Genomic DNA, 18388 nt, shown 5'->3' on the forward strand with positions numbered 1-18388 from the left:
GCTGCTGGCTTCACATTCATAAAGCTCCATGCGGTTAAATGTCTTCTATTCCATCCACCCCGACTTGCGCGCGCTCTCTTTCGCGCCAGCACGGGCTGAAAATTGGATGAATTACAACCCCAAATTTTGGGCACCATCAATGTGCCACGAGATAATAGGGAAGATTGCGATTATGACTCGGCGATAGATTTATTTTCGCTTCGCCCCTCCACTTCAGGAGCCATACAATTGCCTGAGATATTATTAAAATTGAGTTAGAGTCCATTTTACTGGTATACAACACTCCTAATCTCTCATTTCCGACCAAATTGCCTCCATCCCTCAACTGCTGCACTCTCGGGGATTATCAAAATGTTTACGATATGCTTTCGTACACTTTAAAATATTCCCCCCAACTCTGATGGGCAAAAGTCACCTCTTGCAAATGACACATTCGGAGTCACGCCAGTGCCTCGTTTTAATGCAAATTTACAATGGAAAAATAGTCAATATTCACACCATGGCAATGCAAATATTATACTCTGGCTATTATCCGATTGGATTAAATGTTTTACAAATATTATTTAATTTGCAAATGCGAAATAATGTGAAAATGATATTTTGATGTAGAGAAAATTCTCATTTTGTGGTTAAAATAAATTGTGCCAAAAACCCTCTAATCAATGGTTAATTGATATGTATAATGAAGGTACATCAGAGTGGATTTTTAGCCAAACAGAGTGCATTTATAAATATTTAGTCCATATTAATCCATGCCATAAACAGATGTTTTTTATCTGTCAATTTTCATCTGAAAAGTGTAAAATCTATATATAGACAAAGTGCAAGTTAATGTATGAAATTGAATACCAAACATTCGAATTGAATTCATTTATAACAGTGTGAAATCAATTGAAGTGTTTCAACGGTAGCAATTAAGGTGGAAACAATGAAAAACTTTCACGTAAATTGAATTTCGATTTATCGACTTGGGAATCTCTCAACGATTTTCCGCGAAAATATATTTGTTTCCAAATAAATTCTCTTCTCTCTCTCTGGTTAAGTGAATAAATTTCACGTGAATTAAGGATTGTCACAGATGAAAAAACAATATGTAGAGTTTATGTAAACAAATCAATACTTTATCCGAAGGTATTGATTTATCAAGGGGGAGATAATATGGTTGAAATATGTACGTCACTTCTTGACACTTCCAAAATTTGTATGAAAAGTCTTTAGACACTTCTTAGAACCACTCTTTCAATAGAACGATTTATTGAGACTAGAATTAGCGATATTCTGCCAAATATGATGATATTTTTGGTTTCACGACTGAAAATTGACTGAAAACTAACCAAAATCTAATTCACAATTTTATAACCGAGTTTTTCAGGCAACTTTTAATGATTTTCTTCCTCTAATTGCCTTGTTGAGACTGTGAGCGGCTTCTGAACATGAATCTGTCTATGTTCAGCGCAATAATTTTGTATTTAAACACAGTTTTTAGTCATAAATGAGTCGCATAACCTAGAAAAATATGATTAAATGTAGTTTTGTATAAGAATACATTTCTGTGAGTGTAAAAATAATTAGAAAATCAAAGTAATAAACTATTAAACTTCAAGGCAAAAATTGCAATGAAATTATTGTGCATTTTGACTTCTTCTTCTGCTACACATAAATTAGCAATATAATTTAAAAAACATGTAATAAGTTTTTTGCTTGTGGTATGAAAAATTTCTCAGAGCATTAATTAATCTTGTGGGGATATTAAAAAGGGCCCAGTATGGTAAATGTGTGGTGCTTTTTTATCTTCATTGCTGATTTCTGTACTTCTCTGGCATACTTTTACTCTTCACCATTTGCCATGTGCAATAAATAAGCGATATTAAAAGTCGCCCAGCGTAAAATTTCCGTGGGAGCATTTGTCATAAATCTCATCCTCGTTCCCTGGGAATCCCTGAGAAACACAAATTGTGGCACTTTTCACTGTACTATATATGGCTGGGAAATATTTCACTGTTTTCGCATACTTTAGAGAGTCCTTCTGGGATGCCTGCACATGTCCTTATTATGGAGATATCATGTTTTTTTTTTGCCTGGAATGCAACAAACACGAAACTATTTCACTGAATAATTGTGTACTTTACGTGCTCAACCGAAGTATCTCCTGTGGGTTGATGTGATTTTGACTTCCAACTCCGCCGTGAGACGGATGTGTGGGAATTAATCTCATTTGCTGTCGGAAAGTGACGTGACAACGAGGATACGCTGTGCAGGGGGAAAAAAAAGTCCTGCTGTCAGAGCAGCATTCTCACAATTCTTTCTCTGTCTTTCTTTCAGCTACGATGTCCGCGGCAGGCCTTTGACCAAAGCTCTCTACTGGTCAGATACAAATTCCTTTGGCCCTCGAGCATATTTTGTCACAGTCTCCAACCCAGCCGGCCTCAGTGTAGACAACGTCCAGCTCGACGACGAAGGGGTGAGTCCTTTATAATATTTCACTGATATGAGAGACTAAGGACATGTTCCGAATACAATCTCACACACATTTCCTCATGTTCACACTCCTCAGGTTTATCGATGTCGAGTGGACTTTCAGAATTCACCCACGAGAAATCATCGAATAAATCTCACGGTGATAGGTGAGTGTTTAAACTAAGGACAATGTAATATTTCCCTGCTTCCCACGAGTCAGATAAATAATTTGCTGTCCTTCCTAGTGAATATTTGATGCATAATTTACTGTCAGTTTTCCACTGGGGAAAAAGTGGTAAAGTTGTACGAAATAGAAGCTGATTAAAAATTACCATTGCATGAAATATAATTCAAATTTCCCAAAATGACACTCTGAATTGCAGATATTGGACAGTGTAGGAAGTGTGGGAAAAAAAATTTTAATTGATTCATTTTAATATTTTTGCAAAATCACTATATGGAAAAATGGGAGAGTTGGAAAATGTGCAAAAGGCAGATAAAGTGCATGAATAATGGCTGATTATGAGGGATTTATAAATTGTGATCGCGATCGATCAGCTTAAAGCTTCATCCTTAATGCTTTCTGACCAACCAAAATGATTTACTGTCCATAATCTCCATTTACTATACTTTCCCACTGCAAGGAGGGATTTACTATCAGTTCGACCATAAATAAGTCACATGCACAATCTCAAATTAAATTTGTTAATTAGTATTAAATCAATGTCGAATGTAAGCATATCTGCACGGGTGGGTGGATCTCAAGGGGAGGTGCGTGCGTAGGATTCTGCTTGTGTGGCATGAGTGCCGAAATGGGGGATTTATTGGTGTCGAAATTGAGTTAATGCCTTGGGTGCTGCTGGGGCGGGACTGACAAGAAGCCACCAAGTCCAAAATCCTTCGCTGTCAAATACCATTCAACCATTTCGACAAGTTGTGACTAATTCAATTATCTTTTCATACTAAATCACCCAACACACGTCTTGAGGAGCTCCACGAGAGAGTTCAACTCAATTTACCATCACTCTTTTGCCAGCATCTCGTTTTGTCTCAAGTCCTCAAGCTTCCCCACGTGGTGAGAATTTAAAACCGTCGAGAGGCGACACTTTTGAACAAAAAATGCGAGAATTCAAGGGGAAGATAGTAAGCTTAAAATCTGTACACCACTTTCTAACACACCCAGAACATGAAATTTTTGGACTGTTTGCAAAATATTCTTAAAATATAATGAATCTCTTCAGTTTCTATCCAATATTTATGTAAAAATCCATTTAAGAGCTCTTTTTTAAATATCCTTTCGACCATAACCTAAAATTATTACCAAAACATCTTTGAAAACTTTCTTTAAAAGATTTCTAGATCTCAAAATATCAATACAAATTAACTGAAAATTTGTAATTCAGAGTCAAAATCGTTTAAAAAGATTTCCAAATGATTATTTTTGAGGTTATGTTCAAGTTCAACACATTTTGCAGTGTTTCTTGGCATCAAAGTTCCAGAATAACGATGTTGATTGCTTGCAAATGTCTAATTATGCCAATGACAGTTGATCTTTTTAATTTCAACACAAGAATTGATGTTGTATAATGCGAATTATTTAATAAATTCATTACATAACCTCAAAAAGGATTTTAATTATTGTATCTACGTAAAATATCAAAAGAATTCCACAGAATTAGGATAATTTCTCAGTAAAAGAAGCAAAGAACATTACCACTTCCTAATAATTTCCGTTCAGCTGTACACCACTTCCCACCATATTATCTCCCCCTTGCGAAATTTAAGGAAGAGCGCATTGTGAAATTCTCAAGTTCAGAAAGTATATAAATACCGTTGATTGTGGAAGTTCGTCAAACAAAAAGGTCCTTTAAGACGTCTTCATAGTTAAGCGTTTACAGAATATATGTCACTGGGGTAAAATACGCGTAGATATTTGTGAATATATATTTTTTTAATTCTTTTCTTCTTCCTGGAAAACAAATTTATTTTTCCAGTCAAACAAAAACACAAATAAAGACCGCATTTCTTGATAGACTTCTTCGGAAGTATAATTTCTTGGCGAATTCTGTGTAAACTGGTTGATATCTCTTGACTTTGGGATTAAAGATCGCGATGAAGAAGTGTGAGCAAAAGTTCTGCAATTTCACATCCTAAGTCAAGTCTTAAGTTGTGCTGCGGAAAAATGTTCCCCCGAAACCTCAGCATTGCCCAGATAAGAGCAGCTCTGATGCACAATATGACGTGGAAGCTCACGGGCTTAAGTCAACATCATCGAAACTGGCAAGAATGAACGTGAAAGTGAGATAAGGAGCTCACGAATTTGTTCCAAATTCACCATGATTGATCTGTGACGGGAGAAGTAGTAAATTTGGATTACGGGGTGAAGTGGAAAATTGTTGTCAGTTCCCCAGTGGAATTCCCTGAAATGGCAAAAGGATGTCTATTTGAATAATTCCCAACACTTACTATTCGCATGGGCGGAACCTGTGCAGCAAAACGTTCAATGTCTGTGCAAAAATTACTCCATGGTGAAATCTTCAGCAGCACGGAGTGTATTTAGGAGGTTCTTTTCTATTTTTCTCCGGTGTCAGAGGAGGAAAAGGGGGATAAGAAGAATAAATGGAGAGAAGCTTTACATGATTGTGGTAAATTTCTCGAGTAAAATGATAAATAATTTCACTTGAGAGTCCTATTATGCAGATAAAGAAGTGAAAAAAAGAAGGAAGACCAAAATAGGAGAGAAATAGCGAAGCTCTTCTCACACACACACATTTTCTATCCAAAAAATATTTACACATTTCATATCCCCAACCCGAAATGAAAGGGCGAGAGAATCGTAAAATATTATGGGATTCTGCACAATGTTGAGAATTGAATGCGTTTGTTGAATGATATAAAAGTTTGGTGTATTTTTTCTGCCCCACCATTTCTTGTCGCTCTCTGTGCATGAATAAAAAAGGCACATTCAGTGAAATTGTTTTGCAAATTAAATGAAAACTTTTTCAATGGAAGCCAAGTTTTTGGTCTCTCTTTTTTTTTCATCCTCCACTTTTTACCGCCTCGCTCACATTATTCTATATATCTTCTTGCTTCTCCAGAGGCCTAAATGCAGTGGTGCTTCTGGCCTATTGAAGGTTATGCTTTTCTTAGACTTCCAGAGGAAAATATCCTTCCCAAATTGAGACAAAATACAATTGCCGTCTCGACTCCCACTGTGAACATTCTTTAGCCTCTGTGTTGCTCCTTTTCTGTCGATGACGAAGGAAATTATTTAGCCTCTATTTCATCTCAGACATCTCCTCCAGACATACAAGCAACCACCCTCCTCCCAGGGGGTTGCTGCCTAATCCTGCCGACTCCCCGATACGGCAGATTCTGGCACAATCGATCCGGGCAGAGAGATAAAATTAGAATTCTACTTGACGTCTTAATAATTTCATTAAACATTTCTGACATTTATCTATTGCTTCTTCTTCCGCGTCTGCCTAAAAGTTTATCCCCGAAGCAAATTCAATTAAATTTGAGGTTTTTTTTGTGTATACTCTTGCCATGGGATAAAAATAACTCCAAGTTGAATCACTTTGTGGGCAACACAAGGAGGAAATTCCTTGCCTACATCTTCACCATTCATGCATGTCTTGCGCTTGAAATTTCCACCCCTTCCTCTCATGTCTACATGAATTTCATCACAATGAGCATGGGTTATTTTTTTTCACGATAAAAAATAGCACATGTGAGCTGAGAAGAGAGTAAATATGTAGACCGACTTTGCGATTGTATAGAGAATTACAAAAGAGGCACTTGTAGAGCTTTCAAAAGCTCATGTACATAATTATACATAAAAGACTCTCTTCTATTGCTCAGAGTATGAAGGATTTTAGATCGAACAGAATGCAAAATATTCAAATTCTGTAGTCTTCTTTAAAAATATGGGCATTTTCTCAACGAGGATTTTATATTAATTGCCTATTTATAAGTAAAAAAAGCAAAGGAAAGATCACTTGCGATTGCAGACCATTAATTTTGTGATTATTCAATCATTTCTTGATTTTTCATTATTTTTATGTCAAAAACTGTGAGTAAAAATAAAAAAAGATAGAAAATTATCCAAAAATACGATATTATTAGCGTCCCCCACGCCAACTTGACTGCCCTCTGACGGCAATATTCTAAATTTGATTATTTTTCAATATTTTTCGGGAAAATGATCTTTTTTCTTGTTTTTTTTTCAAATATTGAGTAATAAAATAGCCAATTAGCTGCAAAAAATAGATCTTATAAATTGGCACAGATAGAATGTCTAAAGCATTTCAGTATTTTCAAAATTTTCGTAGGTAAATTAATCCTTCAACTCAAGTGCATTCATTTCTGGAGCACATTCTGTGGGGAAAATGTGGAAAAGGAGGCCAGCGATGTGGTCATAATTAATAGAAAAGTGATATAATTAAACTTGCTGGCGGAGGCGAAACGAAAATGGTACAACTTTTCATAGTTTAATTCGCTTCTTTGATTGTCGTGTGTGGAAAGTGGAAAGTGTGCGCGGTAGAGAGGCAAAGCGTGGGCTCAAGTGGGTGGAAAGGCCTGGACGGGAGTGAAGTTGGATGACTGAGTGTGGCTGAAGAGCACAAAATGTGAAATGAGAAGCTTCTGCATCAACTTTTGCCCCTCTGTCCAGCGGTGCGCCATAGTTCAGCTCTTTTTGGCGTCCCGGCCGAGCACATATATACTGTGAGTCCTGCCAGAGCTGTACACAGTCAGGCTCTCGCACTTATTCGACCCTGCTCCATGCCATACTTTCATTATCCTTTCTATGCCCCACACAATGATATCACATTTTACGCTCGGAAGATAATTTCTGAAATTCATCCTCACTGACCACTGTTTGCCTCCTTCCACACGGCTCGCAAATACCTCCTTCATAGGGAGCATATGGATGCCCCTCTTGAAGTACCACGTGAAACTGAAACCGTGGCTCTTTTTGAGCAGGGTTTGTGTTGAAAGCTAAGAAGAAAATTAGTGAATTAAGCTGCGAGCATTTAATATAATGTACACCATATTTTAATTACAATTAATTGCCCAGGAAGAGTTTAGCAACAAATTCAGTGCTATCGTATTTAGTGTTACGTGATATTTCAATTATCTTCCTTTTAGGATTTCGAAGAATCCCGAGAGAGCGAGAGAGAGTTTATATTTATTCCCATTATGTTTAAATGAGTCTTAAGCAACACTTTACGCACTATCCATTAGTGAAAAATATTTGCATCCGAATGAAATACACGAAATATCATTAATCCCCTTGATCAAAAGGTAAACAAATTGGACACTATAATCCTCTTTCCATGATCTCTCATTCTATTTTTTCGCTTTTCATATTTTATCTACTGTTTTCCATCTATTGAAAAATTGCATCCATTTTTAAAAGCTTCACACTCATCAATGCTCTGTCTCCTGATGACCTGAGTGCAATTAAGCGAGAGTAAAATCCCTGTGCATTGGATGAGAAGCAAAATAGTGGGTAAATCCTCGCAATTTTTCGCATGCAACCACGCAAATCGCTGTGACCTGGACTAAATGAATGAGTGTTGCCTGGCTCGGGGAGTTTATTTTATCGCCGCTCTCATTCACGGGCCGTGTGGTGCGATATTGAATAAATTTGAGTGGTATTAATCTGCGAACAGGTTAATAAATCAAAATTAAGCTCCATGTGTCTGCGGGTGGAGGTGGCTTTCGTATGAGAAAGCGGGGTGAAGTGGTCGTTTGAGCTTTTGGGGCGATAAACAATGAGGGTGGTCAGTCCATGTGACTACGGGGTCGCCGTGGTCTGAGGTCCTGTGGACACACGAGCTTTCCACATGCAGCATTGAGAGAGGTGAATATCATCCAGAAGCTTTTGTGAATGCGCGGAACTGGAAACCTAAATAAAGATAAATGGTTTTACTTTATAAATTGGGAGCTTTTGGGGTGCTTTCCTGTTCGTGGAAAAATTGCCATTTTCCTCCAATTTGACGAGAGTTCTCCCTCACACACCTGTGAAAATGTGTATCTTCGTCACCTTGCGCTGGGTTGTCTTTGAGAGTCAACCCTGTCATTTGGCTGAAAGCCCAAAGTTATGTGATGAACACAAAAGAGACGAGCGACATGGTTAAACACTTTAATCACGAAGAGCTGAAAGTTCATCATGTTAACACATTTTTAGTTTAGAGACGATAGCCGAGAGGACAGCGTTTCCCCAACAATTTTCTCTCACTCTTCACGGTTAGCACAGACTTTCCTCATGACTTCACTAATGCACTTTGACATTTTTTCGACCCATATTCATCCATTTCCGCACTGTCAATGAGTCAGAACGCACTTGAATGGAGTGTTTTCTTTGTCACACACTCACTTCATGTACATATGATGTAATGTGACCCTCGAGGATTTTACTTTCTTACAGTGTTCATTCTCATTTCATCAACCCACTTCATCTGAGGGATTTTGCAAATTTTCAAGAAGTCTTCCAGCACTCAAGACTGACTTTCTCCTCTTCTGTTTCTCTCCCCCATCAAGAAGGTAGAAAATCATGAATGACCTTCCAAGACAATTTATGGGGACTTTTGTTGCGTGTTTCTTCACTTTTACACGCAAAACTCTCACGCATGAAAATGTCGTCAATGTCACATCAGATTAACAGATGTGGTAACAAATTTTCTAATTCATTTATCCAATTTGATATGATATAAAATTCAATTGTCACTGCACTCCTGATGATTGTGGAAGGACGTTGATTCGACTGATGAAACGACAATATGACAATATGTCTAAATGTGTAGTATAATTTGTTGGCATTTAATCTCCTTGTCAAATAGAAAATTATACTTTCATATAATCCGAATTATCGCGTGAAAGCACTATGACAATATTTAATTGATTGAAATCACTGTTAGTCCCAGATGTGAAATATTAATTAAAATTCTCCTATGATTTTTTTTTCTCTGTGAATTTTTCAATTCATTTTTCACCCAGAGATTTAGCCCAGCTTATTCCATTTTCCCCTTTTGTGGACAATTTTGTCAGCTTCACTATTAAATATCCATAAATAAGTAGACCAGAAATAAATTTGTAACAATTTGGGAATTTTGAATAGCCATAAATGTCGGAGTGGAGTTAATGGATCGTGAATTCTAAATATCATTCCCACGCCCCCAAAACTTTTGCCATACACATTACTAATATCATTAACAGTCACGGCTTTTGGAACATATGCCACACCGCGAACAGGAGTATCGCGAAGGCTGAGCCAGAGTGCGTTAAACATTTACAGCTTCGCGGCGATTAAATAGCATTGCAGTATCATTAATGACATCCATACCCATTCTCTCACCTACACTTGTGAGGATGCACTTAACTGGTGAACAATATTTCGTGAAATATATCTGGTTTTGCATGCGAGACTGGCCACTTTGACCGCGGCTTTTCACTCTCATTCGCACAGTAATATTGCGCGTATTCATAATTAATCTATTGACATTTGAGACGCACGGATTCATGCACGCGCGCGTAATTTCATTCAACATTAAACCATATTCTGCGGAATTTATGCAGCATTTACATATAATTTTCGACACAGACAAATTAACATTATTTGCTACAGTGTTAGGGGAAAAAATATATTTTTACCAAAATATTCGACGATTCTTCCACGAAATAAGTCGCAATATACAAATTTTGATAGTGTGTCTTCTTTTGGCTGGAAAGGGCGGATTTGGCAAGTCGAAACCCACCCAAAGAATGTGGAGGCAAAACAGCACGATGGCAGCAGTAATGTCAAAAGATTGGTGGGTGATTTATTATAATTCACCCGGAATAAGATTAATGTTTATGGGCGACAAGGGGTAAAAATCGCAAGCAACTATTTACCAATACGTCGCACATTTCTTCTGTATATATTTATCAAATTATTGATCCCTTAAATCGTCCTCCAAAATACCAACGTTTCCTTTTTAATCGCGTGGCGGGAGTGGAAAAGTGTGAAAACAGCGCCACAATTGAGGCTGAGAATGATATAAAATAAACAGATATTTCAAGATTTATTCAAAATTGATTTTAAAATTTTTGTCCTCAAGCTTACAAAATTCTGTTAATATACTACATCACTTCCTGACACTTCCACAATTTGTATGAAGCAGTCCTTAACACTTCCCAGGATTTCAGACTTCTTGGATTGCTTAAAACAAGACTAAAATCTGACTATAATCTAACTGAAATCTAACTAACAACTTTGAAACTCACTTTTTTGTACAATATTTTATGATTTTCTTCCACTAGAATTGCAATTTTGCGCATTTTCTTGATCACAATCGCAACAGTTCATTTGAAAAAAAAATTGAGGTTATGTTTGATTTTAGTATTTTTTCCTAAAATCACGATTTTCATTAATTGAGTGAAAATGCGCAATTTTACTAATAAAGTAAAGAAACTTTCAGTTTAGGCGCCAGAATTTCTACTTTAAGATGTCATTGAGACGTAAATCAGTCACATAACCTAGAAATATTTGACTGAGAGTAAATAATCAACAGAAAATCAAAGCTGTGAAGCAAATATTGCATAAATTGAAGCACTTCTACTCTTCCAAAACATCTTCTGATCTGTACACCACTTCTGACCATATTTTCTTCCCCGTAGAAATAATTGCATAAATACACAATGCCACATAATCAATATTTGAGCAAGAACTTTTAAAATAATACATTTTAGAAGTTATGAAATAGTTGACTTTCACACACATGCATTTATTCCATATAAATGCGAACATTGAAAAGTCAACCAATATGCGGTATAACTGAAATTATGCTACAGAGTTGCATATGTGGCTCCTCTAGGAAAGCCATCAACATGACATCATAGCAGCAATTGTGCACAATATAGAGCGGACGTTGTGGATATACACATTTTAATAAACAAATGTAGCAATTTAATTCCCACTTGAGGTCAGACAGCGTGAAAAAGCTTCCGTGGCTTCCTGCGGGAGAACTCAATGCGCTCGTCGTTGCACATAGTTAAGCGTCAAATGTCTGGGGAGCGGATGAAAGTTGCCGATATGAAGTGGATTTAGAATAGACTGTAATTGTGTGAGACGGATGTCATAAAATGTGGTGCAACTTTTAATGCGCCACATCATCGGATGGGTGTCGCGGGGTGAGGAAAAAGTTTCACCATATATAGAATGGAAATCCAATAAAGCAAATGTTAATTTAATGCAGAAAGTTTGTATGAAAATTATTATGGGTTTTTGATCTCAAAATTAGTCGCAATCTCTTGTGACTATGTAGATATCATTAAAGTGAAAATTTGTCGACTAAGTATGATAAGGGATTTCTGGATGCATGGAAGATTTCCTCGTAGAATCCCTCCGAAGCTTATGATGCTTTGGGGGCTTCCATTGGCATTCTCTCGTCCTCAATTACAATTCAAATAGAGTGAGAGGAAGTAGTTCAATTTGATGGTTGATCTTCGACAATTGGGCAAAAGGGACTGCCACTTGAAAAGGGGTTTAGCAGCAGAAGTATTTCAAGTGCTTCGGGCATCCATCTCACACACGCACACACAATACCATCCAGAGTATAGCAAAATCACTCCTCCACACAAACTAATTCGCATTCAATATGATTTACCATGGAGAGGGTCACAAGGCAACAATGTCGCCATTGAATTTAATAGTTGATGGGAACAGAAATTTGCCATGAAAGTCCTCGTTTCACCTTAAAGTTCACCCTCCTTGAAATAGCATCACACGCTTTATTGTCACATTAATCCAATATTACGACTAAAAGCTCTCGACTTTTCCCTCCATCCACACAAAAAGCTCTCCTCCTCCTCCTCCTCATCCTGCCAAACCTTTAAGAGTAATGACTTCACACACACACGACAAATTCAACCCATTTTCAGCAAACTGGAACTGGATTTTTCACAATGGTGAAACATCCTTTGATGTGGTTTGGATTTTAATTGTCGGTGCATCATATTGATTTCAATTTGTCGCTTTGACACATTGGTAAAAGGATAATTGCCTTTCTTCTTTGAAATATGAAAATGCCAATTAATCACGCGAATTAATTCATAGACCGTCAATTTAAATTTATTACATAATGTATGTCTGATCGATTGAAATTGATATTTCACTTTCAGTGTGGTTTTTTTTTCGTTTGGCATCATGTAAATGTGCACAAATTAATTAATAAATTATTCATTGTCACAGAAATTTACACGCAAATTTCTCCTCTCTCATTAGCATCCAATTTTATTTTATTTATTTTCATATGTTGTTCATTTTTCCCGCGCGTGAGATCAAAAGGAAATTCTTCTCTTGGAAATTCTAAATTTAACACATTTTTTTTCTCCTAACTAAATATTCCGTTGCAAAAGTGCTGAAATACATTCACCTCTGGGGGAAAAAAGGGAAAAGGAAAGAAAACTAAGCTGAGTTGAGGGAGGAAAACGAGGAAGGCAATAAAATTAGAATTTCAAACAAATTGCAATAATCTCCGAGAACATAGAAGAAGACGTAAGAACCACTATGACCTCAATAAATCTAATAAAAAAAAAAGAAACATTTTCCACATCTCCGATCTGGAGGGAGAATGTGGAAATTTTCCGCACACACACACACACACGTGAAGGAAAATCTCAAACACATGTCACAATGGGAGCCACCTCTAAATGGAATCAGGAGATCTGATAAAATCGAAAGGTTAAGTCAATCTGCACATTCTCCCCATGCGACACAATATTTAGATGTGAATTTTCGTGTGGCAGAAAGGATCCCCACCTTTTTGGTCTATTGTCACACAATCCCATTTTTGCCTTCAACGCTCCTGGAGGATTTTTCCCTTCCACCCTCGCACTCACACCTTCAGCCAGGATATCACATTCCTTAGGCCTCCGATGTGGCAGGAAAGTTGATGGAGGTCAATTCGCTTTGCTATGACATGTGAAAAATATTTTTTTTCCTCTCCCTCAGCTCACAACACACCAGGAAAGGAAATATTCCGCCTGAAGAAAGCTCACAAAAAGGCGTCCAAAACTGTAAGATTTTTCGACGCTGTCAGCAGCGCAAAATATACCGGAAAAAATATCATATCTTCTATTATCCTTTTCGGCACTGCCTCAAGTATTTTGCCTATTGATTTCAATTCATTTAATATCATGCTCAAACACAGTCATAGGTCTACCAATTAGCGGCATTGTAATCCAATTTCGTGCTATAGATGTACATTTGATGGTTTAATCACGAGAATTGAACCAGGCGTCTCCATCGGAGCGGAAATTACACTCGTTCGAATAAACATTTTCACATTCAGAACATCAATAAATGGTTCATTTTCAACACAAACCACCTTCCATTGCCTTCTGCTATATGCTCGTGTATCGCTCACAGCCATTATATTGCTCTTTGCATACAACACTCTGAGTTGACGAAGACCTCCCCGATGTGGGTGGATTTATAGGTATAAACAGATCGTGGGGAAGAGGAATAAGGGCTTTTTAGGATGGGGCAAAGCATACTCTCTGTGGGCATAACACGGTATTTATAAAACGTATTGTCCGAAAATATTCACAGTTCGTTGAATTTCCTATGAACTGTAATGGTCTCATTGAGATCACAGAATCTCACTTGCTGCTTCTGCTCTTTCACACGAGAACATCATGCCAGATTTTCCATGAAACCCATCCAATTTGCATGCGGAATCTCCAATGGGGCGACCACAGAGTTATTTTTCGCCATTTGAGAAATTTTTCAATAATAAAATCCTCCAAAGAGCGCCGAAGATTGGTTTTGTGTGGGATATTTATTAAATCCAGAAGATGCGCGGGCTTTTTCAATAATAATAATAATAATAATAATTATCTAAAGGGAGTCTGAAGAGGTAGCAGAAGAAGATTTCTGCATTGACAGTCTCAAAAGGGTTTTTTTTTCCCCTTCTAGAAAATTCAACGCGGTCAATGCTCTCAAGGATAATCCGGTAAATTAAGAAATCTTGTTCCACGACCTTTCATCACGCGAGAAAACTTTCCTAAATTGTCCAGATTGAGAAATTTTGAGCAATTACTCCGTCATCGTTGGATTCATTGAGCTTTTTCCCAGCCATACAACTACCCAGAGTGAAAAAGTTTTTCCTTCACTCCGTGTGCCTTTTTGTCTCACTCACTATTTGACAATATAATGTTCTCCGAAAGTTGAGCAAAAGAGAGAAAAGAACAAAATTTCCTCTCGGCGAATTTACATAATTCGCCAATTCATGTTCAAGAAATTCAAGTCAGCGAAAAACGTGGCTCTTCAATATTCTCGAGCAATGCAGAAAAAGATGTGAAATGGAACGACGACAACGAAGAAAAATGTGCACAAACAGTGGGAAGCTTTCATCGAGCTCCTAATATGTTTCTTTATCCCTGCATTTCATCGTCCTTAAGACCCACATTACAACTTTTCCTTTCTTGGCTTAAAATTCTCCCTGGCAAAACATCCAATTGATGTATAAGATATTTTGCTATATTTGCCCATTAGCTTCCAGATTTTCATATGCCAATTCACATGGTCAAGTTGTATACTTGTGTGGCAACAGAAGGTACACCCAAATAGCATCAACCCCCAGCGAATGTAGTGAGAATGAAAGTTTAATTGAAGCAATTTGCAATGTGATTAATCAATAGAAGTTATACCCCCAGTTTAATGACTTGCCCACTTCCCGGAAATGCCTCTTCGATAGATATTCAATCCCATTCAACTGAACATCCGTCGATGGCTCTGTTTGTGTTCTTTCCCCATCATTTGATCTCCACTGTATCTCATTCAGCTGACTTGAAAGCTCTTCGCCCAGAAGTGAGCCAACGAGTGGAGATAAATTACTCTTTCAGCGATTAAGCACTACAGTATCACAGTCTCAAATCTCATGATTTCGTAATTAATTCATTTTATTCCTTTTTGCCATATCTTCCAGGATGAAAATACGGAAACTTTGCCTATGAATTGTCTGTGAAATATCGAGATTTAAATTCGACGATGATTTAAGACGTTCTAGACCTAATTTGAGGTCACAGAACTTTATCATACAGAGAATCTGGAGATATTTTTCCTCTATTTTTTTGCACTTACGAATAAGCAGAAAGTTGTGGTGAATTTTCGATTGAGCGAAAAATCAATATGAATGTAATATTGAAATTGTACATGATGTATCTCCCTGCCATGATATTTCTATTTTTCCATTCGGTGATATATTTTAGATTGCTCGCCGTTCTCCCGCAATGAAAATAAGAAATGTTATATGCGATAGAAGGAGAAAATAAATTCGTATGTGTGTCATCTCTAAATATTCACCCTTTATAACATGATTCAATTTTATCGTATTACACACATATGAAGCGTTTATGGGTGCAATTTTGATGGGTGGCAGGAGATGTTTCGGTGGGATGGATATCTCTCGAGAGGATGAGTCAATAAATTCTATGATACCGAGAACCTAAAACACTTGAGGAGCTTTACTCCTCTCTATCTGCCACCATTTTCACTGTGCACACAATTTCTCACACAGCTTCGCAGCGACGAAAGCTCAGAGATGACATTCGCAACCGTGCGGGGGTGGCGAGATATGATAGAAGGGGTGCACAGAAAGCTCCACGTGAGGTGAACGAGGGAGAGAGGGTGAGAGAACGGGGTTTGAGTGTCAGAATTATAAAAAGCTCAATAAAGTATTGTGCAGGACTTGTGAGTATGGCGAGGGTGGAAACTATAAAAAGTCTCCATTTCTCCTCATGGAACAATTTATCCTTTCCTCGCTGTATTTGTTATGGTTTCCCAGCCCACACCCAGACGACGACAATACTTGGCAGTGCGGGAGAAGCTCTGGCACGTTGCGAAAAAGCTCACCTCCAGACCAACATGAACTCCGCTTCGTGTTCACTCTGCACTTCCACGTTAGTTTGATGCTCTGAAAAAGCTTCCGTAATGGTTGCATTACAGCCATTTTGTCACTACATATACAAATATAAGTTGAAGGTGACCGGATGTTATGTGAATGCGAGTTGATTCAATCGCTGGGCGTTCTGGAGAGACACAAAAAACACACACTTCCCGGTGAATACTCCTGGGTCAAACAGACATTAAGCGAAAGCCAGCCAAACTGGGTAGGAAAATGGATCTGGGACAGGGGAGAAAGAATCACAGAAGAAATCTGTGGAAAATGCACCGCACAGTATTCATTTGAATTTCTCAAAACATCATTGCATTTCAATAAGTTTTTTTCCATGGAATCTCAAGCGAAAAACTTTTGAATGGTTGTTAGAGATTAGTTTTCATCGTGTTTCCTCGGCACATGTGGATTACGGGAAAAACACCATAAATATTTCCCAATTCCAACTTTCCAGTTCAAGAGTCTCTGCATGTCAATCCCGGAAGGTGTATTGTATTGACGTGTGTCGAATACGTTCACTTAAAAACATTTCCTTTTCATTTCTCAAAGAAACTTCTAAAGAAGTGGAATATTTATAGAAGTGTGAGAGAGATTTTTAAACTATTTGTACTCCTTAATTCAAATTTTATTTTGTGTAATTTACAGTAGTGAAAATTACATTAAGACACCTTAGCTTTTGTTGCTAAAAATTCGACATTTCTTTCAATTTTCACGACATTTACCTTAAGAGAAGAAATGATCAGAATTTTATGCTCTTCCAAATGTCGTTGAGATTATGGCGGTATCTCAATTGGGAGCTGAGATATTGCAAAATTCAGAGAAATGTGTGCAAAAGGACAGCGAAAATTTAGTTAGGACATTTATGTATATTTTTCCTAACTGCTCTAATTATATAGAAATCGTCACACTGTCCATATCTGCAGTGCTGAAGCGCCTGATTGTCAGTCTCTCATGGTCCTATCGAAGATTATCCTGGACGATTTTAAAGAGAGCGAAGCTCATAAAAATATCCCGAACGGAATTGTGTCTGTTCAAACGCGAACATCCAGCTTCCTCCACAGATGTTGAACTTTAACCACTGTTTTTTCTTGCCTTTTCCAGTTCCACCACATCAGATTCTCGTGTACGATGCTTCCGGACGTGATGTGGCTGGCGCTGTGGGTCCACTGCTCGAGGGCGACAATCTCATTCTCACATGCGAAGTGCGAGGCGGTGAGTATCTCCCATGAGTCTCAATGTTTGGCTCCCGAAGCGGTGGAAAACACTGCGTTTTTTCCCGCCATTTCGTCTCCAGTGGAGCCAAGCTTATCACTTTTGGCGGAGTGTCGGTGAAATTAATTTTAATGCTGAAAAGCCTTGTGCGTCGAATTTGCATCATAGAAATCTGGAGGTGCTTTGTGGAATATGCGGGTGAATCGTGTAGGAAAATGAGGGCAAAGTCATTAGTTGGATTTGCTTTTGCATTTAAGTAAGTTGAGGAGTGGCTCTGCACTGGAGGACGCACCAAAAGTGAATTTATGTACAAGTTCTTGGCTCGTTTTGCAATTTTAAAACTTTTAATCAGATTTTGCAAGTTTTCATATTTACAAAATATCAACTTTAAACAGTTTAATGCTGTTTCTCCTCTTCTATATTAATATCCGTTAACCATCAACACAACTCAACTCATTTTCCCAAGTTCCCGCAGAGCTTTTCAGCACAAGGAGTCAAATTCCCGCACCATCAGCCCCAAAACTATCTCCTTCCTCCCCATATGCGTTTCCATTTGTCGCCCAACCATCTCATTACCATTGGAGGATCAAGTGTGGGGAGTGGTAAATCCATGAAAACTTTGCGGCTTGAATTGGATTTTGATGAAATACCCCGAGAAAGGGCGCCAAAGTACTTTCCCTACAAATATACTCCGTGCGCCTTTCCGGGTGAGGAGCCAGAAAAAGCTCACAGGCTTCATTCACTGGGGTAGATTAAGTCCTACAGCAGGGCAG

General features: G+C 37.8%; 1 protein-coding gene across 1 annotated transcript in view; it reads left to right on the forward strand.

The window, feature by feature from the left end:
* Nucleotides 1-18388, forward strand: part of LOC132257796 (uncharacterized) — a 129429-nt gene that overhangs the window by 71028 nt on the left and 40013 nt on the right. Inside the window, exons 3-5 of the mRNA XM_059754827.1 lie at nucleotides 2323-2461; nucleotides 2555-2624; nucleotides 17505-17615. Coding sequence (XP_059610810.1) covers nucleotides 2323-2461; nucleotides 2555-2624; nucleotides 17505-17615 — 320 coding nt within the window. The remainder of the gene's footprint in view (nucleotides 1-2322; nucleotides 2462-2554; nucleotides 2625-17504; nucleotides 17616-18388) is intronic.

Source organism: Phlebotomus argentipes, unplaced genomic scaffold (genome assembly GCF_947086385.1).
Source record: "Phlebotomus argentipes unplaced genomic scaffold, Phlebotomus argentipes genome assembly scaffold_4, whole genome shotgun sequence".
NCBI lineage: Eukaryota > Metazoa > Arthropoda > Insecta > Diptera > Psychodidae > Phlebotomus > Phlebotomus argentipes.